The 23,984-nt window shown below is 37.6% G+C and overlaps 1 protein-coding gene across 3 annotated transcripts in view; it reads right to left on the bottom strand.

The window, feature by feature from the left end:
• Positions 1-23,984, bottom strand: part of ATP7A (ATPase copper transporting alpha) — a 138,363-nt gene that overhangs the window by 56,049 nt on the left and 58,330 nt on the right. For all 3 annotated transcript variants that reach the window (XM_032387832.1, XM_032387830.1, XM_032387833.1), the window contains 2 exons: positions 1,489-1,978; positions 31-756 (listed from right to left, as the gene is read on the bottom strand). In XM_032387832.1, coding sequence (XP_032243723.1) covers positions 31-756; positions 1,489-1,978 — 1,216 coding nt within the window. The remainder of the gene's footprint in view (positions 1-30; positions 757-1,488; positions 1,979-23,984) is intronic.

The following is a 23,984-nucleotide window of genomic DNA, read 5'->3' on the forward strand; positions in this document are numbered from 1 at the left end:
AGGGGAATCTGAGAAAAAAGTGATAATTACCTGACAAGGCAGCATCAAATCCCATGTCTTCTATTGCTTCTCTCAAGGTTTCTGGAGTGGTTAGTAGAGGATCATACTCAACAGTCCCATTGCCATTTGCAAGAGATACTCGTATGGATTTTACCCCTGCCTTTTTTGATATGACACCCTCAATAGACTGAACACAAGAATTACAAGTCATGCCATCAATGTTTATCACAGTTTCTTGAGTTAGAGGATGGCTAGCTATGTTCAAAGGAATATTTTGAAAAGATGAGCCGGAGGGAGAGTTTGAGGTACTCTCAACTTCACTTGTAATACTAACTTTATATTGCCCTGGTGACACGGCCTCTATTGCTTTTCTCAGGGTTTCTGGAGTGACTGAGCTTGCATTGTACTTTACTATAGCAGATCTATTCTCTAAAGAAACTACTATGTTGCTTACATATTGGAGTGTAGATAAAGCACTTTCAATATTTAACACACATGATTTACAATGCATGCCATCTATAATGAAAGTGACTGTTGAATCACTGGTATACGATGGACTCCTTTGCTGTGATCCTTCTGAGGATTTGACTGGTGTATTCTTTAGGCGTTCTATATCAATAGCTCCCAACTTGAGGTACTTGGGCTGTTTTTTGATGAATGCTGGAAAGCCCACAGCTTCAATCTGCTTTTTTATTTCCTCTACTGTGATAAGATGAGGTTGGTAAACAATAGTAGCTTCTTGGTTGTCCAGGGAAACTAGTTAATAAAAAGAGAAATATGATATTAATTATTCCTAGGCCACTTCAGAAAACGTTCTGTAGACCAAATCAATACCACACATAATTGTTTCTCTGTCTTTGTTGTCAGTATCCTTTCTTAAGCTATTTCAGTTCTTTTCAGAAAATGTTATTGACACAGACTGAAAAAAACTAAAAAAATATGACCACTATATCTATGATCTCCAAGTTTCCACATGCCTGAATAGAAATATATTAGAGGTAGAGAGGACCCCAGGCATGTTGCATTAAAAACCCTGAACTCCGGGGCGCCTGGGTGGCTAGTTGGTTGAGCGACTGCCTTCAGCTCGGGTCATGATCCCGGAGTCCTGGGATCGAGTCCCACATTGGGCTCCCAGCTCAGTGGGGAGCCTGCTTCTCCCTCTGACCCTCTCCCCTCTCATGTTGTTTCTCTCTCTCTCTCAAATAAAAAAATAATACCTTTTAAAAAAATAAAAACCCTGAACTCCATGAAATGCCATTCCTGCTGCCTTTTCTGCTTATTTAAGACCCATGTAACTTTTAATTATAATCATTAATTTTAGCCACATTCACTCTGGGTATACGCACACCGTACCCCAGACTTCAATGAAGCAGTACGTATTTTAGTCCAGTGGATTCAAAACCCATGCTTAAGAATAAAGCAAAAACCTCAATGACCAAAACGGAAAATTAAGCTCACAAAACAAACAAATAACACAAGATATATTACCTTTAATTCGCTGAACACCTTGCAGCTTCCCAATTTTTCCTTCAATGGTGCTGGTACATGAATGGCAGGTCATCCCTTCTACTTTCATCTTCAGCATGACTTCACCCGCTTGAGCCATACTGTAATCTTCACAAGTTCCTGACTTTTTCTCCAGAGTTCCTGTATCTAAACTGAGATCTGGAAGCAGCTCTATTATCTGATTGGCATTCACTATAGAAGGAATTACTGTCACCACTACAGTTCTTTGCTGAGGGGAAATTTTAATGTCTGTCACACCCTTGGTCTTGAGTAATGTGTTTTGGATATGGTCCCATGGCACAGCCAGTGAAGCAGCAACAGTCAGAAACACAGTCTCAGTTAAAACAGGGAGAGGATTAGGATTGTGGAGAATAGCATCAAAGCCCATGTCATCAATAGCTTCCAGTAGGGTCTTTGGAGTGTGTAGTTTAGGGTCATAAATAATAGTTGCATTTTTTTCTTCCAGTGAAACCTTTTGGAAGAAAATTTCAAAAGTCAGTTTAATTAAATTTCATGACCTAGAACTGAAAAATTAGCAATCATCATACCACATTCAAGAAGAATGGAACAAATAATTCAATCAAGTGAAGCTTCTCTATTAGGTCTCATCTTTACTATTCTCTTCGGAAAGAAACAGAAAATGTCTTCTGTACTTATAGGAATGATAAAGTTATATGTAGGTGTATGTGACTCAAGTACTGATTAGGCTTTTGAAACATACACATGGACAAACACACCCTAGAATTTCACAACAGAGTACAAACAACTCTACTATCTCCTTTCACAAATTATTTCAATACTTCACACTCTACCAATTCAAAAGATAATAAAGGAAACAGGATCAGCTGCAGAAAATAAAAGGTGATATGAAGTTTAAATTTTAAGATGTTCAGTTAAGATAACTTTGGAAGAAAAGATATAAGCATGCTAGTTTATGATTAAAGGTAGTATTGTAGGATTTTGTAGCATATATTCCTATAACCTTCTAAGTTACTACAGCCTAGTATTACTTTTATTCAAAATAAGAACATCTTTATTGTTTCACCTGATTCAATGATAAAAACAATGATTGGATTCCTAAAGCTCAGCTACTGTATATAATTTAACTACTACCATGATTGCATGCATATCTTTGGCCGACACCTTACAAAAATTAATGATGTAGTCATACACACAAACACATATACACAAACACACAATTACTGGGCTGGGAGTCAGAAGATTTGCATTCCATTGAAAATTCTCCACTTAATAACAAATCACACTAATTAATTCTACCATCTGAAAAATGGGGAAATATGTCCTATATTCTTCTAGGGCTGGGTTGTTAAAAGGATCATATGAGTAAATACGTAAGAAAGTAGTTCTTTATAGCAGTGAGTTAAAGGTAAACACTGAACAACTAATATTTATTGAGCACCTATTATATGTGCCAGGAACTAGGATTCTCAAGATACAAAGCTGAGCATGACAGTCACAGGGAGCAATACTAGAACAGAAAATACAGAAAACAGACATGTATTCATCCCTGGGAATATGGGTCAGAAAAGGCTTCTTAGATAATATCTTAATGTAAAAGGACAAACAGAAATCAGCAAGGACACGAGGCAGGAATTCCAGACAAATGGATAAAGTAGATAAAGATCATAAGCGAGAGAATTAGGCAACTGATTTATTATGGGGCCCCTTTTATGCCAATAATGGTTTGCAATTTATCGTACTGGTAATAGGGTCTATGGAAAAGTTAAGCAGGGGAATGACATGATTGCATTAGCATTTTAGAGAAGAATCATTCTGGAGACATTTGGGGTAGAATGGAGTGACACAGGATGGAAAATCAGGAGACTATTGCAATTGCACAGTGGTACGGAGAAGATCTGAATTAAGGCATGAACACTGGGGCTAAAGTAAAAGGGGCAGTTCCAACATACATTTGGGAGGGCAAGAACTAGTAAGGACATCATAGATAATAAAGGAGATGATTAGAATGACTTATATGTTTACAGTGTGGGCCAATGTATAGATGGTGTTGCCATTAACTATTATCAGAGATAGAGGAGGAAAACTGGAGGAAGTTAAGAGATTAGAGTGGAGGGAAAAGAAAGATGATAAATTTAGTTTTAGACCCACTGATTTTGAGAGGTGGTAGGGTATTAATGTTCTAAAGGCAGTTAAAATATGGGCATTATTGGGATGCCTGGGGGGCTCAGTCGGTTAAGTGTCTGCCTTTGCTCAGGTCATGATCCTAGGGTCCTGGGATCAAGTCCCGCATCGGGCTCCTTGCTCAGTGGGGAGCCTGCTTCTCCCTGTCCCTCTGCCACTCCCCCTGCTTGTGCTCTCTCTCTGACAAAATCTTTTAAAAATATGGGCATTATTATTACTATAGATTCCTGGTGAAAATCTTTGTTCCATAAATAAAAGCAATCCCAAAATATAATTAAAAGTAATTAAAAATCAGGGCGTCTGGGTGGCTCAGTCAGTTAAGTGTCCAACTCTTGATCTCAGCTCAGGTCTTGATCTCAGGGTCGTGAGTTGAGGCCCTGCATTAGGCTCCATACTGGGTGTTGAGTCTACTTAAAAAAGTAATTGAGTAGGAAGTCTCACTTTAAACTGTCTACAATAGTTATATAGTGAAATCTTTCACTTATATTAATGAACTTAATATTTTTATTTCTTCCTTTAGCTTGGTAATCAATGGCTAGATATTTGGTGGAATCTTAAAATGTACCCATGGAACAAAAAAGATTCTAAGACCGATAATTCTAGTTGGTCAGCTTGCTCTTAGTTATGGAAGAGATCACTAGCATAAGGGATCCAAAACAGAAGTGGGAAAATAATTTAAAAATTTTATCTTGGAGTATGCCACATAACATTTCTCATGAATAAGCTGCAGTATAGCCAAACTACATGTAGTTCAGACATATACTTTTGAAAGAGATGCAATAAAATATAGTCACTATAAAATGAAGGCTTTTGTGTTTTTGTATCTCTAAAGAGATTTTCTTTTAAACTCTGAGTCTACTGAAGTCAATGATTTTCTGATTAAGAAAATTACTTTAAAAAATTTAATATTCGGGGCACCTGGGTGGCTCAGTCGGTTAAGCATCTGCTTCAGCTCAGTCATGATCTCAGGGTCCTGGGATTGGGTTGGGCTCCCTGCTCAGCCGGGAGTCTGCTTCTATCCCTCTACCCCTCCCCCCAATTCATGCACACACACTCTCTCTCTCTGTCTCTCTCAAATAAATAAAATGTTTTTTTAAAAAAAATTTAAACAGGGGCACCTGGGTGGCTCAGTCGGTTAAGCATCTGCCTTTGGCTCAGGTCATGATCCCAGGGTCCTGAGATCAAGCCTCACATCAGGCTCCTTGCTCAGCGAGGAGTCTGTTTCTCCCTCTCCTTCTGGCCCTTCCCCTTCTTGTGTTCTCTCTCTTTCCCAAATAAATAAATATCTTTAAAAAAATAAAAAAAATGTAAACATTCAAACTAAAGAGGAAGCTGGAGAACAGATGAGGGGTGGGAAAGGAGTGACTATAAAGGGGCAGCACAGGAGAGTTTTTTGGCGTGATGGGACTATTAGTGTCCTGGCTGTGGTGGTAGTTAAATGAATCTATACATGTGTTAAAATTCACCAAACTAAGAAAATGAAATCATAGAACCATATACCAAAAAGAAGTTAATTTTACTGTATGATAATTGTCTTAAACAAACAAAAAAAAAAGATAAAAAAATTCAGTTAGTTGTATTGGCTACATTTCAAGTGTTCAACAGCCACTGTGGCTAAGTGGCTGCTATATGGTACTGGGTATACATAGAACATTTCCATAATTGAAGTACATTGCATTGGACAGTACTGCTCCAGGTACTACTATACTTTTTTATGATAAAGTACCAAACTTTTTTGAAAGGGTGGAAATTTACTTTCTCTTTATCTTTAAATACACTGTATGTGGTATCTTTTTAAAAAAGATCTGGTTTTGAGCTAATTTCCACCTCCCCAAAAAATGTTAATTTACCAACATTCCCGATGAGAAACTGTACTTAAAACTGACTTTATAAGCAAAAATCACTTTCTCACTAGATGGCTTGCTATAATTTCTACTGCATTGGCCTATCTTCTAATTATAAAAGACATAAGGAAATAAGGCAACTATGTATATAAAATACTACTTACAAAAGTTATATTACTCTATGTTGTTTTCATGCTGTGGACTAAAAACACTTCCTCATTTAGTAACTTCTTTTTGTGTGTTTTAAAGCTGGCCAACCACACTTAGCACAAACAAAAATGTTCCCCTTTGGGGTAACTTTTCCTCTGACTGTTAGATATCTAAGAATATCTAAGAGTTAGATATCAAAGAGACTTTTCAAGCCTAAAGTCTCAAAGGAAACAAAAACAAGCAGTACCTTTGTTTCTTTTAAGAGGAAATTCACATAGTGATTATCACAATACCTTTCTGGATACCAAATCCTTTGGCAGGAAGCTAAAATAATATTTATTTATTCAACAAATACTTACTGAGTGTCTGTTGTGTGCCTGGCACTGTGCTAGTTGCTAGGGATACAATGGTGAGCAAAAACAAGCACTGACTCTGTAAACCCGGAAATTGCTGGTAGCAGTATGATTCTGGGTCGGCTTAACTCTTTCACATTATCCCCGCCAATGAAAACCACCTCCACCTATTCACCACATTGTTCCAAAGTTTCAAAAGCTTATCTTTTTCTCTCAATCTTTCATTAAGAACCAATGCTGTTAACTGCACTACTAGGTATTTACCCCAAAGATACAAATGTAGTGATCTGAAGGGGCACCTGCACCCCAATGTTCATAGCAGCAATGTCCACAGTAGCCAAACTGTGGAAAGAGCTGAGATGGCCTTCAACAGACGAATGGATAAAGAAGATGTGATGTGTGTATATACATATATACACACACACAATGGAATATTACTCAGCCATCAGAAAGGATGAATACCTACTATTTGTATTGACATGAATGGAACTGGAGGCTATTATGCAAAATAAGTCAATCAGAGAAAGACAATTATCATATGGTTTCACTCATATGAAGAATATAAGAAACAGGGGTGCCTGGGTGGCTCAGTCGGTTAGGCGTCTGCCTTCAGCTCAGGTCATGATCTCAGGGTCCTGGGATCAAGGCCCGTGTCGGGCTCCCCGCCCAGCGGAAGTCTGCTTCTCCATCTGCCCCTCCCCCTGACTCGTGCTCACTCTCTCTCCCTCTCTCTCTCAAATAAATAAATAAAATCTTTAAAAAAGAGAATATAAGAAACAATGCAGAGGATCATAGGGGAAGAGAGGGAAAAAGTGAATGGGAAGAAATCAGAGAGGGAGACAAACCATGAGAGACTCTTAACTATGGGAAAGAAACTGAGGGTTGCTGGACAGGAGGTGGATGGAGGGATGGGGTAACTGGGTGACGGGAGTTAAGGAGGGCACTTGATGTAATGAGCACTGGGTGTTACGTGCAACTGATGAATTACTGAACTCTACATCTGAAACTAATGATGCTCTATATGTTAGCTAATTGAATTTAAATAAAATAAAATTTAAAAAAGAACCAATGTTGTTATTTCTATTTTTATAAGAACTATTTTTCCATTAAAATAAAAATAAACATATACCAGTCTATAAATTATGAATGTGACTCATAGGAAGGACTCAAGGTGGAAGACTATTCACTGTATTTAGATGAAGGCAGGAGTGGAAGAGAAGAAAAGAAAATAAATCAAACATATTCTGTGGTCTCAATAGCATTAATAGTAGAGTAGAGGGTGCTAAATGTCCATAGAAATTATAAAGATCCATTATTTTAATGAGAATGGTATTCTTTATCTACTGAAATGCCTAAAACATGAAATTCAAGCACAGTATACTTAATCTGCATGTGACTTCTATATAATTTGCTCTCAAGTAGGATGAAAGCTAGAACCTTGGACAAATCACCCTAACTCAAAGAGCTTCATTTTCCTAAGAAAGCTCACTTTCTTACATTTTCATAACAACTCAACATAAAGGTAATCAGGGGTTTTTCAGAGCTTGAAAGGATTCTATCATTTTATATAGACTGAAGTCAGAAAAGTGAAATGATTCATCAGTTATCTTGAATTTCTTTTTTTAATTTTATTTTTTTTATTAGAGATTTTATTTATTTATTTTGACAGAGAGAGAGACAGTGAGAGAGGGAACACAAGCAGGGGGGAGTGAGAGAGGGAGAAGCAGGCTTCCCGCTGAGCAGGGAGCCTGATGTGGGGCTCGATCCCAGGACCCTGGAACCATGACCTGAGCCAAAGTCAGACGCTTAACGACTGAGACACGCAAGTGCCCCTTATCTTGAATTTCTAATATGTTTGAGTCACCAACCACAAATAGTTTTGACTCAACTAAAAACCATTTAAAATACATAGAAGGAACCCAATATAGATTACATATTTCACAATAAAATTATATTATTCTTTGTTGAAAAAAATGTGTATATATTAATCAAGTAACACTCTACTTTGATGCTTCAATATAGGATACTGAAAATTAAAAGCCATTAATATAAACTGTATGGTACTGGCACAAAAACAGACACATAGATTAATGGAACAGAATAGAAAACCCAGAAATAGCATGCGTTGTAAGGAGCACTGGGTGTTATGCGCAACTAATGAATCATTGAACACTACATCAAAAACTAACGATGTACTATACAGTGGCTAACTGAACATAATTTACAAAAAAAGAAAACCCAGAAATAAACCTACGCTTATATGGTCGAGTCTATGACAAAGGAGGCAAGAATGTATAATGAGAAAGAGAGTCTCTTCAATAAATGGTGCTAGGAAAACTGGACTACATGTAAAAGAATGAAACTGGACCACTTTTTAACACCATATACAAAAACTCAAAATGGATTAAAGACCTAAACGTGTGACCTGAAACCATAAAAATCCTAGAAAAGTACACAGGCAGTAATTTCTCTGACATGGGCCATCGCAACATTTTTCTAGATATGTCTCCTAAGGCAAGGGAAACAAAAACAAAAATAAACTATTGGGACTACACCAGAATGAAAAGCTTTTACACAGCAAAGGAAACAAGCCATCAACAAAACAGAAAGGCAACCTACTGAATGGGAGAAGATATTTGCAAACAGCATATCCGATAAAGCGTTAGGATCCAAAATATGTAAAGAACTTATCAAACTCAACACCAAAAAAATAATAATAATCCAAATAAAAAATGGGCAGAAGACATGAATAGACATTTTTCCAAAGAAGACATACAGATGGCCAACAGACACATGAAAAGATGCTCAACATCACTCATCATCAGGGAAATACAAATCAAAACCACAATGAGATACCACCTCACACCTGTCAGAATGGCTAAAATCAACAACACAAGAAACAACAGATGTTGGCAAGGATGCGGAGAAAGGAGAATGCTCTTGCACTCTTGGTGGGAATGCAAACTGGTGCAGCCACTCTGGAAAACAGTATGGAGGGTCCTCAAAAAGTTAAAAATAGAACTACCCTATGACCCAGAAATTGCACTACTAGGTATTTACCCAAATAATACAAAAATACTAATTCAAAGGGATACATGTACCCGATGTTTAACAGCAGCATTATCTGCACTAGCTAAATTATGGAAACAGCCCAAGTGTCCACTGACTGATGAATGGATAAAGATATGGAACAAAGGAATATCACTCAGCCATAAAAAAAGAATGAAATCTTGCCATTTACAACAATATGGATGGAGCTAGAGTATTATGCTAAGCGAAATAAGTCAGTCAGAGAAAGACAAATACCATATGATTTCACTCATATGTAGAATTTAAGAAACAAAACAAATGAGCAAAGGGTGGGGGGAAGAGAGAGAGAGGGAGGCAAACCAAGAAACAGACTCTTAACTATGGAGAACAAAGAGATGGTTACCAGAGGGGAGGTGGGTGGGGAGATGGGTTAAATAGTTGATGGATTAAGGAGTGCACTTGTTGGGATTAGCACCAAGTGTTGTATGGAAGTGCTGAATCACTATATTGTATACCTGAAACGAATAATACATTATTAACTAACCAGAATTTAGGTTTTTTGAAGATTTTATTTATTTATTTATTTATTTGACAGAGAGATAGAGAGAACGTACAAGTAGGTAGAGCAGCAGGCAGAGGGAGAGAGAGAAGCAGGCTCCCCGCTGAGCAGGGAGCCTGACGTGGGGCTCGATCCCCAGACCCTGGGATCATGACCTGAGCCAAAGGCAGCCACTTAACCAACTGCGCCACCCAGGTGCCCCAACTAATCAGAATTTAAATAAACACTGGGAAAAAAAGAATACTGAACAGATAGTACAGATTTCGCATAAAACTCTTCCTTTATAGTATCCCCTATTATTGCTTAATGTATTACATTCAGTGTGATACGTTTGTTAAAATTGATTAAAGTTTTTATTTTATAAAAAAAATTCAAAAACCAAGTACCTTAAAATGAAAAAGATGCAGAGATTTTATTAGATTTTTTTTAAGTTGGGGGGGCGCCTGGGTGGCTCAGTCGTTAAGCGTCTGCCTTCGGCTCAGGTCATGATTCCAGGTCCTGGGATCGAGCCCCACATCAGGCTCCCTGCTCGGCGGGAAGCCTGCTTCTCCCTCTCCCACTCCCCCTGCTGTATTCCCTCTCTCGCTGTGTCTTTCTCTGTCAAATAAATAAATAAAATCTTTTAAAAAAAAAAAAAGATTTTTTTTAAGTTGTAGCACTGTTTTCATTGCTATTATCATTTGTTCAAAAATTATTCAATGAATGCATGGTTAGTCATTATGAAATATTTAAATACAAAATTATACAAAGTTAATAGTGAAACTCCCTGTCCATACCATTCCTCCACTACTAGATTTCTATATTGAATTTGACCTTGTTTTGAAATTTGGGGTAAAGTTCAACTCAATCAGAAACCTAACCCTTTTTGAATAACTGACTCTACATCTTCATGATGGATAATTATTACCTAGGAATTAAGCAAAATGCCTGTTTTATTCTAATACAATGTTTGAAAAACAGAATGTTCAATGCTCTATCATTTGCCATAGAAAAGTCAGGAAATGTTCCAAGTAGAAATAAAAAAAATTTCATCTCTATATGCTGATATGGAACAATCTCTAAGATATATTTGCTAAGTGAGAAAAGCAAGGTACAGATAATATATACATATAATATGTGTATATTATATATATATAAAATATATAGTATATGTGAAAGGTGAAAGAAAATGGAGTCACTCATGTCAAGGTGTTTTAAAATGGAGCCAGGAGGCTATTAAGGAGGTGGGCCTTATACATGTCCTCACCTGGTGGAACCATGAATTTCTGAACTGGGCCAAACCACAAATATTCCAGGGACTCTGCATAAACATCTGCAACTTACATTAACAGACTTTTGCTTAGTGATATGATAGCCTTAGCAATCAATTATGTTTAGCCAAAATTAGTTTTCTGATACCAATACCAATCAAAATTCTTTGTAAACAATGTATACAAGTGTTCCTCTTTGTCTTTAAAAACCACTGACTTTTGTTCCCTAGAGGAACACAATTTGGGTTGTGACCTAAATCTGTGCTTCCAGAATTGTAATTCTGAGACCCCAAATAAATGCTTTTGTTTTATTTCAGTTCTTCCTCTTTTCTCAGTGGATATATGCTTCCATTTTTAGATAGATAGATGGATGTCTATATAGAGACACATATATACAGGTAAAACATTTTACATTCATAGTCTATTTCTGGAAGGATACATACATTAGCAAACATAACTGGTTTCTGTTGGGAGGGGGATTTTACTCTGTATTATTTGTGTTACTTTTTCTTTTTTTTTTTTTTTTTTTAAAGATTTTATTTATTTATTTATTTGACAGAGAGAGACACAGCGAAAGAGGGAACACAGGCAGGGGGAGTGGGAGAGGGAGAAGCAGGCTTCCCGCTGAGCGGGGAGCCCGATGTGGGGCTCGATCCCAGGACCCTGGGATCATGACCTGAGCCGAAGGCAGACGCTCAACGACTGAGCCACCCAGGTGCCCCGTGTTACTTTTTCAATAATAAAAAACAGTTATGTATATCAACTATACTTAAATTAAAAAAAAAAAAAAACAGTTAAGGGGAGCAAGGAATGTATTGGTCCACAGGATGAATTTGGTTAACTGCTAGCATCTAGGTGGCCATTTTTTAAAGGATAGTCTAAATTAGGCGTATGGATTGCAGCCTTTATCTGAGTAAAGGGGAAAAGCACTCAAAATGCTAGCAGTATAAATTTCAAGGACAAAAGTAATTTGGTAATAAGGCATTAATCTTTGGAGTCATTCCATACTTATACCTAATTAAATTTGTTTTTACATTTCCCCTTTCAAAAAGGCCAAATAATTGCAGAGAAAGACCTTCACGTTATCTGCCCATTTTATTTTTCCCCTGAACAGACCACTGAGTGATTAAATTAAACTTTGGGTTAATCTCTTTAAAGTCTACAGTCTTCACATGGATAAGACAAACAAGAGTATTATACTCATTTACAAACTTTACAAGGTAAGACACAATTTCCAAAATGTATTTAAATGCTGATGCTGCAAAGAGAAATAATCACATTAATTCTACTTATTACAAAATTAGAGACCTCTTGACTATTCAACTCTCCTTGAATTCTGTTAATTAAAGCTCTAATCTGTTCCACTGTAGCATTTTTTCAATAAAACAACCCCACTCAATTTAACATCACAATCACATTACTTCATTTCAGAGTTTTATTCCAAACACAGGAAAGAACGCCTTGACTTAGTTGAAAAAATGTCCTCTCTAAATCTGTTTTCCTTCTTTTTTTTTAAGATTTTATTTATTTATTTTAGAGAGAGAGAGCACAAGTGTCCACAAGCCAGGGAAGGAGCAGAGAGGGAGGGAGAGGGAGGAAGGGAAAGAATCTCAAGCTGACTCTGACCAAGGCAGGGCTCTATCTCAGGACCCTAAGATCATGACCTGAGCCAAAACCAAGAGTTGGACACTTAACCAACTGAGTCACCCAGGTGCCCCTCCAAATTTGTTTTCTAAATTGACTGCACATTAATCTTAACTATAATCTCAGCTGTAACTATGATCCAGAAATTTGAAACCTTAACAGTCTTTAAAAAGTGACCAATATTTATGTATTATTAACATGTTGAGCTGCATTCTGACGATAAATTACGTTTGCACAGGACAATTTTCTATGTGATGCCTAGAAAGAAATGAATCCATCTTTTGTGGCCTCTGAAACGCAAACATTTTAAGGGCTTTCCTTAAGAAAAATAATACAAAACTAGGGAAGCCTGGGTGGCTTAGTTGGTTAAGTGTCTGCCTTCAGCTCAGGTCATGATCCCAGCGTCCTGGGAACGAGCCCCATGTCGGGCTCCCTGCTCAGCGGGGAGTCTGCTTCTCCCTCTGCCCCTCGTCCTGCTCTCATGATCTCTCTCACTCTCTCTCTCTCTCAAATAAATAAATAAAATATTTTATAAAAAATAATATAAAACTATAACAAAATTCTGTACAAAAGTAAATATTCTGAATGAGTAACAAAATAACAAGTTACAAATTTTAGAAAGCCACCAAATATCATAAAATGGTGATACACCTCTATATTTTCTTTTCCTATATTTTCACTGTATACTCTCCTGCTTCATTTGATAATAACTTTATAAAGTCATTTTCTATATAGAGAAAAGAATGATAATTTAGTTATTCTCGTACGTCAAAATATTTTTTATTAATGATAGCTTAGTAAAGTTCCTTTCAATGTCACAAGTAAATATTAATAAATTTTTAGAGCTGGGGGCGCCTGGGTGGCTCAGTCATTAAGCGTCTGCCTTCGGCTCAGGTCATGATCCCAGGGTCCTGGGATCGAGCCCCGCATCGGGCTCCCTGCTCGGCGGGAGGCCTGCTTCTCCCTCTCCCACTTCCCCTGCTTGTGTTCCCTTCTCTCTCTCGCTGTCTCTCTCTCTGTCAAATAAATAAATAAAATCTTTAAAAAAAAAATAAATAAATAAATAAATTTTTAGAGCTGTCGTCAAATTTGGGAAAACTATCAAGTCTCTTTCATATATGTACTGTAAGATTACAGAGAATTTCAGAGAACTTTACTTGTGTAGTGATTAGTAAGTATTAAATATTTTGGGGGTTTTTTTTATAAAGATTTTTATTTATTTATTTGACAGAGAGCAAGCACAAGCAGGGGGAGTGGTAGGCAGAGGGAGAGGAAGAAGCAGGCTCTCCGCTGAGTAGGGAGCCCGATGCAGGGCTCGATCCCAGGACCCCAGGATCATGACTGGAGCGGAAGGCAGATGCTTAACCGACTGAGCCACCCAGGTGCCCCAACTCTTTGAATTGATAACAATCATTTTACCATTTTTACACTGGGCCCTACACCTTTATGTCAGAAGTTGGCATATGGGTGGTAGGGGTATTATTGGAAGACATTCCCACACCAGAATTCCTAGGAAAAATTTCACTATATACAGAAGTGACTAAGAACCACATTTGGCCAGGGGCGCCTGGGTGGCTCAGTCATTAAGCATCTGCCTTTGGCTCAGGTCATGATCCCAGCGTCCTGGGATCGAGCCCCACATCCTGCTCCGCGGGAAGCCTGCTTCTCCCTCTCCCACTCCTCCTGCTTGTGTCCCCTCTCTTGCTGTGTCTCTCTGTCAAATAAATAAGTAAAATCTTTAAAAAAAAAAGAACCACATTTGGCCAAATATCCTACTAACCCCAAACCAAACATCCCCAACTCAACCTTCTCTTAGTTAGATACCCCAAAATGCCCATGGCAAATCCAATACCACTCAACACAAAGGGAAAGTCTACCAGAGGGCTAAGTAGAAATAGACAATGGACTTAAATGTTTGTGGTTAAAATATTTTACTTTTGCAAAAGCATATAACCATGTGAACAAACTGAGACTCCTTCCAGAGTCTCAGAAGGGGTCAATGCAAGCGAGAGGCTATGAAACATAAGCTTCACAATAAATCTGTCTCTGGGCCTAGAAGACTAAATACTTAGTAAAATATCTTTTAAAGGAAAGAAAAAAGAAGAAAAGTTACTAATATACACTATATCATACGGGCTTTTGACTGAAGGAGGAGAGGGAGAGCTGGTAAAGGCAGAAAAGGTAAGTGTCCTTTTATTTTTAGCAATCAAATTATGAATGTGCCCTGGAAAGTATAGCCTTAAGGATCTGTCACTGGGATCCACATAAATCACCATTGATAACACTAAGTGCTTTCACATTATATCACTGCTACTTTTGCTTTACAAGTTAATTCAATTCAATCTCATTTTTCTGACCTTAAACAGACCTCATGAAGCACAGGGGAATTCTAGGAAGACGCAGTGGAAATAGCAGCCTTACATATGAATGGGGTGCAACAGACTTTTTTTGAAAATCTATACAGGAATGTACTTGCAAATGTCAAAGCAGAATCCTTTCCTTTAGTTATACATGAATATGTTGGGGAAAACAAATATTAATCTAAAGTAGTTTGCCATACAAAGAGTTGGGGGTTCTGGAAAATGCACTAGTTGTCAGTGGACAGTAAGTACCTAAGTCAGTTGGAGAAAAAGTATGTGAACTAGCTTTTGGATGGTTAAAAGAGTTTTACTGCAGTTAGCACAGACAGTTAGAAACAGTGACTTTACAGGTAATACAATGGCAACAAATTCATATCTTTCAATAGTTACTCTAAATGTAAATGGATGAAATACCCCAATCAAAAGACACAGGGTATCAGATTGGATAAAAAAGCAAAACCCATCAATCTGCAAGAGATTCATTTTAGACCCAAAGACACCCCCAGATTTAAAGTGAGTGGATGTGGGCGCCTGGGTGGCTCAGTTGGTTAAGCGACTGCCTTCAGCTCAGGTCATGATTCTGGAGTCCCTGGATCGAGTCCCGCATCGGGCTCCCTGCTCGGCAGGGAGTCTGCTTCTCCCTCTGACCCTAACCCCTCTCATGTGCTCTCTCTCATTCTCTCTCTCTCAAATAAATACATAAAATCTTTAAAAAAAATAAAAATAAAGTGAGTGGATGTAAAACCATTTATCATACTAATGGACATCAAAAGAAAGCTGGGGTGGCAATCTTTGTATCAGACAAATTAGATTTTAAACCAGACTGTAATAAGAGATGAGGAAGGGCACTATATCACACTTAAAGGTTCTATCCAACAAGAAGATCTAACAAGTGTAAATATTTATGTCCCTACCTTAGGAGCAGCCAATTATATAAAACAATAATAAAATTAAAGAAAAACATTGATAAAAACAGAATAATAGTAGGGGACTTTAACACCCCACTGCAATCAATAGATCATCTAATCAGAAGATGAACAAGGAAACAAGGGCTTTGAATGACACCCTGAACCAGATGGACAGATATATTCAGAGCATTTCATCCTAAAGCAACAGAATACACATTCTTCTCAAGTGCACATGGAACATTCTCCAGAACAGATCACATCCTGGGTCACAAATCAGGTCTCAACCAGTATCAAAAGATTGGGATCATTCCCTGCATGTTTTTGGACCACAATGCTTTGAAACTGGAACTCAATCGCAAGAGGAAATTTGGAAAGAACTCAAATACATGGAGGCTAAAGAGCATCTTACTAAAGAATGAATGGGTCAACCAGGAAATTAAAGAAGAATTTTAAAAATTCATGGAAACAAATGAAAATGAAAACACAAATGTTCAAAACCTTTGGGATACAGCAAAGGCAGTCCTAAGAGGAAAGTATATAGCAATACAAGCCTTTCTCAAGAAACAAGAAAGGCCTCAAATACACAACCTAACCTTACACCTAAAGCAGCTGGAGAACAGCAAATAAAGCCTAAACCCAGCAGGAGAAGAGAAATAATAAAGATCAGAGCAGAAATCAATGAAATAGAAACCAAAAGAACAAAACAGATCAACAAAACAGAGCTGGTTCTTTGAAAGAATTAATAAGATTGATAAACCCCTGGCCAGACTTATCAAAAAGAAAAGAAAAAGGACCCAAATAAATAAAATCATGAATGAAAGAGGAGAGATCACAACCAACACTGAATAAATACAACTATAAGAACATATTATGAGTGGGGCGCCTGGGTGGCTCAGTCGTTAAGTGTCTGCCTTCGAGGCTCAGGTCATGATCCCAGGGTCCTGGGATCGAGCCCCGTGCCGGGCTCCCTGCTCAGCAGGAAGCCTGCTTCTCCCTCTCCCACTGATTTTGTTCCCTCTCTTGTTGTGTCTGTCAAATAAATAAATAAATAAATAAATCTTTTCAAAAAAAAAAGGGAACATATCATGAGCAACTCTATACCAACAAACTAGGCAATCTGGAAGAAATGGATGCATTCGTAGAGATGTATAAACTACCAAAACTGAAACAGGAAGAAATAGAAAACCTGAACAGACCCATAACCAGCAAGGAAATTGAAGCAGTCATCAAAAATCTCCCAACACACAAGAGTCCAGGGCAAGATGGCTTCCCAGGGGAATTCTACCAAACGTTTAAAGAAGAATTAATACCTGTTCTTCTGAAACTGTTCCAAAAAACAGAAATGGAAGGAAAACTTCTAAACTCATTTTATGAGGCCAGCATTACCTTGATCCCAAAACCAGACAAAGACCCCACCAAAAAGGAGAATTACGGACCAATACCCTTGATAAACATGGATGCAAAAATTCTCAACAAAATACTAGCCAATAGGATACAACAGTACATTAAAAGGATTATTCACCATGATCAAGTGGGATTTATTCCTGGGCTGCAAGGTTGGCTCAACATCCACAAATCAATCAATATGATATACTACATTAATAAAAGAAAGGACAAGAACCCTATGATCCTCTCAATAGATGCAGAAAAGGCATTTGACAAAGTACAGCATTCTTTCTTGATTAAAACTCTTCACAGTGTAGGGCTAGAGGGTACATACCTCAATATCATAAAAGCCATCTATGAAAAGAAAAGCCCACAGTGAATATCATTCTCAATGGGGAAAAACTAAGAGCTTTTCCCCTATGGTCAGGAACATGGCAGGGATGTCCACTATCACCACTGTTATTCAACATAGTACTAGAAGTCCTAGCCTCAGCAATCAGACAATAAAAAGAAATAAAAGGCATCCGAATCAGCAAAGAAGAAGTCAAACTCTCACTCTTTGCAGATGATATGATACTTTATGTGGAAAACCCAAAAGACTCCACCCAAAAACTGCTAGAACTCATACAGGAATTCAGTAAAGTGGCAGGATATAAAATCAATGCACAGAAATCAGTTGCACTTCTACACACCAACAACGAAACAGAAGAAAGAGAAATTAAGGAGTCGATCCCATTTACAATTGCACCCAAAACCATAAGATACCTAGCAATAAATCTAACCAAAGAGGCAAAGAATCTGTACTCAGAAAACTATAGAATACTCATGAAAGAAATTGAGGAAGACACAAAGAAATGGAAAAATGTTCCATGCTCATAGATTGCAAGAACAAATATTGTTAAAATGTCTATGCTACCTAGAGCAATCTACAAATTCAATACAACCCCTATGAAAATACCATTAACTTTTTTCACAGAGCTGAAACAAATAATTCTAAAATTTATATGGAACCAGAAAAGACCCCGAATAGCCAGAGGAATGTTGAAAAAGAAAAGCAAAGCTGGTGGCATCACAATTCTGGGCTTCAAGCTCTATTACAAAGCTGTAATCATCAAGGCAGTAATGTACTGGCACAAAAACAGAAACACTGATCAATGGAACAGAATAGAGACCCCAGAAATACCCTCAACTCTATGGTCAACTAATCTTCGGCAAAGCAGGAAAGAATATCCAATGGAAAGAAGACAGTCTCTTCAATAAATGGTGCTGGGAAAATTGGACAGCCACATGCAGATGAAACATTTTCTTACACCATACACAAAAATAGACTCAAAATGGATGAAAGACCTAAATGTGAAACAGGAATCCATTAAAATCCTAGAGAACACAGGTATAATCTCTTTGACACCGGCTGTAGCGACTTTTTATTAGATATGTGTCCTGAGGCAAGGGAAACAAAAGCAAAAATGAACTAATGGGACTTCAAGACAAAAAGCTTCTGCACAACAAAGGAAACCATCAACAAAACTAAAAGGCAAGCTATGGAATAGAAGATATTTGCAAGTGACATATCTGCCAAAGGATTAGTATCCAAAATATATAAAGAAGTTAAAACTCAACACACAAAAAACAAATAATCCAGTTAAGAAATGGGCAGAAGACCTGAACAGACATTTTTCCAAAGATTTACATATGGCTAGAGGATACATGAAAAGATGCTCAACACCACTCATCATCAGGGAAATACAAATCAAAACTACAATTAGCTAACACCCCACATCTATCAGAATGCTAGAATTAACAACACAGGAAAGAACATGTGTTAATGAGGATGCAGAGAAAGGAGAACCCTCTTACACTGTTGGTGGGAATGCAAACTGGTGCAGCCACTCTGGAAACCAGTGTGAAGTTTCCTCAAAAACTTAAAAATAGAACTACCCTGGGGCGCCTGGGTGGCTCAGGTCATGATCCTGGGGTCCTAGGATTGAGCCCTGCATCGGGCTCCCTCCTCAGCAGGGAGCCTGCTTCTCCCTCTCCCTCTGCCCCCACCCCACTTGTGTGCTCTCTCTCCATAAATAAATAAAATCTTTAAAAAAAAATAGAACTACCTTATAATTCAGCAATTGCACTACTAGGTATCTACCCAAAGAATACAAAAATACTAATTTGAAGGGATACATGGTCCCCAGTGTTTACAGCAGCATTATCAACAATAGCCAAATTTTGGAAAGAGCCCAAATGTCCATCCACTGATAAATGGATAAAGAAGATGTAGTATGTATATGTGTATATATACATATATATACATATATATATCATATATATCTATATCATGTATATATGTATATCATGTATATATGTATACCATGTATATCTTTTTGACATATATATCATATATACACACATATTCCATTTCATTTATGGAATGAAAAGAATGAAATCTTGCCATTTGCAATGACGTGGATGGAGCTACAGAGTATTATGCTAAACGAAGTAAGTCAAAGAAAGACAAATACCATATGATTTCACTCATATGCCGAATTTAAGAAACAAAACAAGCATGGGGAAGAAAAGAGGAAAACCAAGAAACAGACTCAACTATAGAGAAGAAACTGATGGTTACCAGAGGGGGATGGGTTAAATAGGTGACAGGGATTAATGAGGGCACTTGTGATGAGCACTGGGTGTTGTAGGTAAGTGCTGAATCACTAAATTGTACACATGAAACTAATATTATACTATATGTTAACTAACTGGAATTTAAATAAAAACTTAATTTGAAAAAACAGAATGAGGGGCACCTGGGTGGCTCAGTCTGTTAAGCATCTGACTCTTGGTTTTCAGCTCAGGTCATGGTCTCATGTGCCATGGGATCAAGCCCCATGTTGGGCTCCGTGCTCAGCTGGGAGTATGCTTGAAGAGTCTCTCCCTCTGCCCCTCCCCCCCCACTCATGCACACATACTCTCTCTCTAGCTCTCTCTCTCTAAAATAAATAAAGGACGCCTGGTTGGCTTAGTCGGTTAAGTGTCTGCCTTCGTTCAGCTCAGGTCATGATCCCAGGGTCCTGGGATCGAGTACCACATCGAGCTCCCTGCTCAGCAGGGAATCTGCTTCTCCCTCTACCCCCCCCCCCCCCATTGCTTGTGATCTCGCTCTCTCTCACTCTCTCTCTCAAATAAATAAAATCTTTAATAAATAAATAAATAAATTATAAATAAATAAATAAAATCTTTTAAAAAATTGAATGAAATGACAAGCCACAGACTGAATAAAATATTTGCAAAACACTTATCTAATAGAAGATTTATATTTGGAATATATAAAGAATAATCAAAATTGAATAAGGAAACAAAAAAAAAAAGCTAAAAATTTGACAAAAGTTTTTACAGACATTTGACCAAAGAAGTTATACAAATGCCTAACAACCACATGAAATGCTCAACATCATTAGCCATTAAGGAAATGACAATTAGTATGATACCACTACACACCCACTAGAATGTCTAAAAAGACACCCCCTAGAATGTCTAAAAAGAGATAATACCAAGTGCTGGAGAGAATCTGGAAAAAGCAGAACCCACAAACATTGCTGGTGAAGATAAAATAGTACAGTCACTGTGGTAAATGATTTGCCAACACCTCAACAAATGATACATACACTTAACCATATGATGGAACAAATTCAATCCTAGGAATCTTCCCAAGAGAAAACTTATGTCCAAACAAAGACTCCTATGCGAACACTCAGAGCACTGTTTTACATAATCACAAAAAAGTGGCAACAACCCAAAATGTCTCCCAATGAGTGAATGGGCAAATTGTAGCACATCCACACAACGGAATACCCCTCATCAATAAAAAGGAAAGAACCAGTGATACAGACAACAACATAAGTAGATTTCAAATGCATAATGCTAAGTGAAGGAAGCTAGACTCAAAAGGCTGTATGATTCCATTTATATGGCAGTTTTTAAAAAGTAAAATTTAGGGACGCCTGGGTGGTTCTGTCGGTTAAGCATCTGCCTTTGACTCAGGTCATGATCCCAGAGTCTGGGAATCAAGTCCCACATCGGGCTCCTTGCTCAGTGGGGAGCCTGCTTCTCCCTCTGCTTATGCTCTCTATCTCTCTCTCTCTCTGACAAATGAATAAATAAAATCTTTTAAAAAAATTTAAAAAGTAAAATTTATAAGGACAAAAAATAAATCAGTGTTTATGAGGGGCTAAAAGTAAGGAGGAAGGGGCGCCTGGGTAGGTCAGATGGTTAAGCATCTGCCTTCGGCTCAGGTCATGATCCCGGGGTCCTGGGATCGAGTCCCGCATCGGGCTCCCTGCTAGGTGGGGAGCCTGCTTCTCCCTCTGCCTCTGCCTCTCTCTCTCTCTCTCTCTGACTCTCATGAATAAATAAATAAAACATTTAAATAAATAAATAAATAAATAAATAAATAAATAAAAGTAAGGAGGAAGGATGACTTCAAAGTAGGGTTACCAGATTTAGCAAATAAAAATACAAGACACCCAGGGGCATCGGGCTGGCTCAGTCGTTAGAGCATGCAGCTCTTGATCTTGGGGTCATGAGTTCAAGCCCCATATTGAGCACAGAGTTCAATTAAAAAAAATAAAATAAAACATAAATTTAAAAAAATTAATTAAAAAAACACAAGACACCGAGTTAAATTTAAATTTCAGATAAATAATAAATAATTTTTAGTGTAAGCATATCTCATGCAATATAATAGTTCTCAAACTGTGGTCCCAGGGCCAGCACCATTAGAGTTAACTGGACATTTGTTAGAAATGCAAACTCTCAGGCCCCATCAGCCCTACTAAAACAGAAACTCTGAGGGTAGGACCCAGAAATTTATGTTTTAGCACATCCTCCAGGTGATTCTCATGTTGTGGTTTGAGAACAACTGCTCACTATATGTGTCACTGGCAAACAAAAACAAAAGAAGCTAATATGAAGAGAAAGGGGCACATGAGTCTATTCAATAAATCAATTCACCATCATCAAATACTAACTGAACAGCCAAAGGGTGTATAGTCGGTTCTCTGAGAAGGGACTACAGCAGTGAACCTCAACTGAGGGTATTTCTGCCCACAGAGGACATTTGGCAATGCCTGGAGACACTTCATTGTCACAAGTACAAGAAAAGGCTATTGGCATCCAGTGGGTAGAGGCCAGGGGTGTGCTAAACATCCTACAAAGCAAAGAGCAGCCCTCACACAATAAAAAATTATCCAGCCCAAAATGTCAATAGTGCTGAGACTGAGAAAGCTGGATTATAGGGTAAAGATTAATCAAAACATTTTTTACCCCAAAGGCTTTAAAATCAAAGACATTTTTAACAACATGAAAATAAAAAGTTTTAAAAAGTAATGAGGGCGCCTGGGTGGCTCAGATGGTTGGGCGTCTGCCTTCGGCTCAGGTCATGATCTCAGGGTCCTGGGATCGAGTCCCGCATCGGGCTCCCTGCTTCTTGGGAGCCTGCTTCTCCCTCTGCCTCTCTCTCTGTCTCTAATGAATAAATAAATAAAATCTTAAAAAAAAAAAAAAGTAATGACAAATAAAACATAACTCAAGGTTTTTCATACTAAAAAATACTAGAATTATTCTGAGAAGAACTTATAGAGACTAGCCATACAAAGCTAATACATCAATTAGGTGGTAAGAGGCACCTTTATGATGATTAATTTTTTCAGAACTTACATGAGAGAATAATTCAGAGACGACCAGTTTGAGAACCATATGCAAATTAAAATGCATCTGTAGACACTATATGACCAGAATATACACTGGCCCAGGAATCATGGAACGTGAGTTCTAGTTTTGCTTTGGTAATAGGTAGCTGTGTAATTTAGCACAAGTCACTTCATTACTCTAAGCTTCCATTTGCTAATCTGTAAAATCAGGAGGTTAGAATCTTGAAGTCACATATAATACCCATTGTAGCTTTAATATATGTCTATGTCAAAAAATGAACATGGGAAACATTCAAAAAAATTTTATAAGATATGAGGGGGGATGGCATCATTATATTCCCTGTAGGGTAGCCTTGTATTGACTTCGGGACTTTCGGTTCTTGTGTTTAGAAGGTGTGAAACAAAGCCGTTTAGCTTATTTATTTATAATAGTTACATTAACAATTCAGGTTCATTACAGACAAATTAGAATATATATATAAACCACTCTTTCATCAAGTAACATTCTGAGATGAATTATAGCACAAATGCGTTAAGATGGTCTGACAATAGTCAATTTTATTTTTGCAATTAAAAATTGAAATGAAGGGGCGCCTGGGTGGCACAGTCGGTTAAGCATCCAACTCTTGGTTTTGGCTCAGGTCATGATCATGGGGTTCTGTGTTCAGTGCAGAGTCTGCCTAGGTTTCTCTCTCCCTCTCCCCACCCTACCTCCCACTCTCTCTCTAAAGTAAATAAATAAATCTTTTTTAAAAAAACTGAAGTGAAAGGGGAGCTTGACTGACTCAGTTGGTAGAGCATGTGACTCTTGATCTCGGGGTTGTGAGTTCAAGTCCCATGTTGGGTGTATAGATTACTTAAATAAATATATATATATATTTTAACTAGAAACATTTAAAAAATTGAAGTGGAAAAGCTTAGAAAATTACTGTTAGACCTTGTATGCATGTGCTTAAGGAAGATTACATTATTATTTCACATAATAATTGTCATGCTATATAAGAGAAGAAAGCCCACAACCCTTTCTCTGAAAACATATATTTTAGTTCAGTATGAAATTAAGAGTAATAAAAAGTATATTTACATCTATATACTTATAAAACATAAATCTATAAATATGCAACCATAA

This window comes from Phoca vitulina, unplaced genomic scaffold, assembly GCF_004348235.1.
Source record: "Phoca vitulina isolate PV1807 unplaced genomic scaffold, GSC_HSeal_1.0 scaffold51, whole genome shotgun sequence".
Lineage (NCBI taxonomy): Eukaryota > Metazoa > Chordata > Mammalia > Carnivora > Phocidae > Phoca > Phoca vitulina.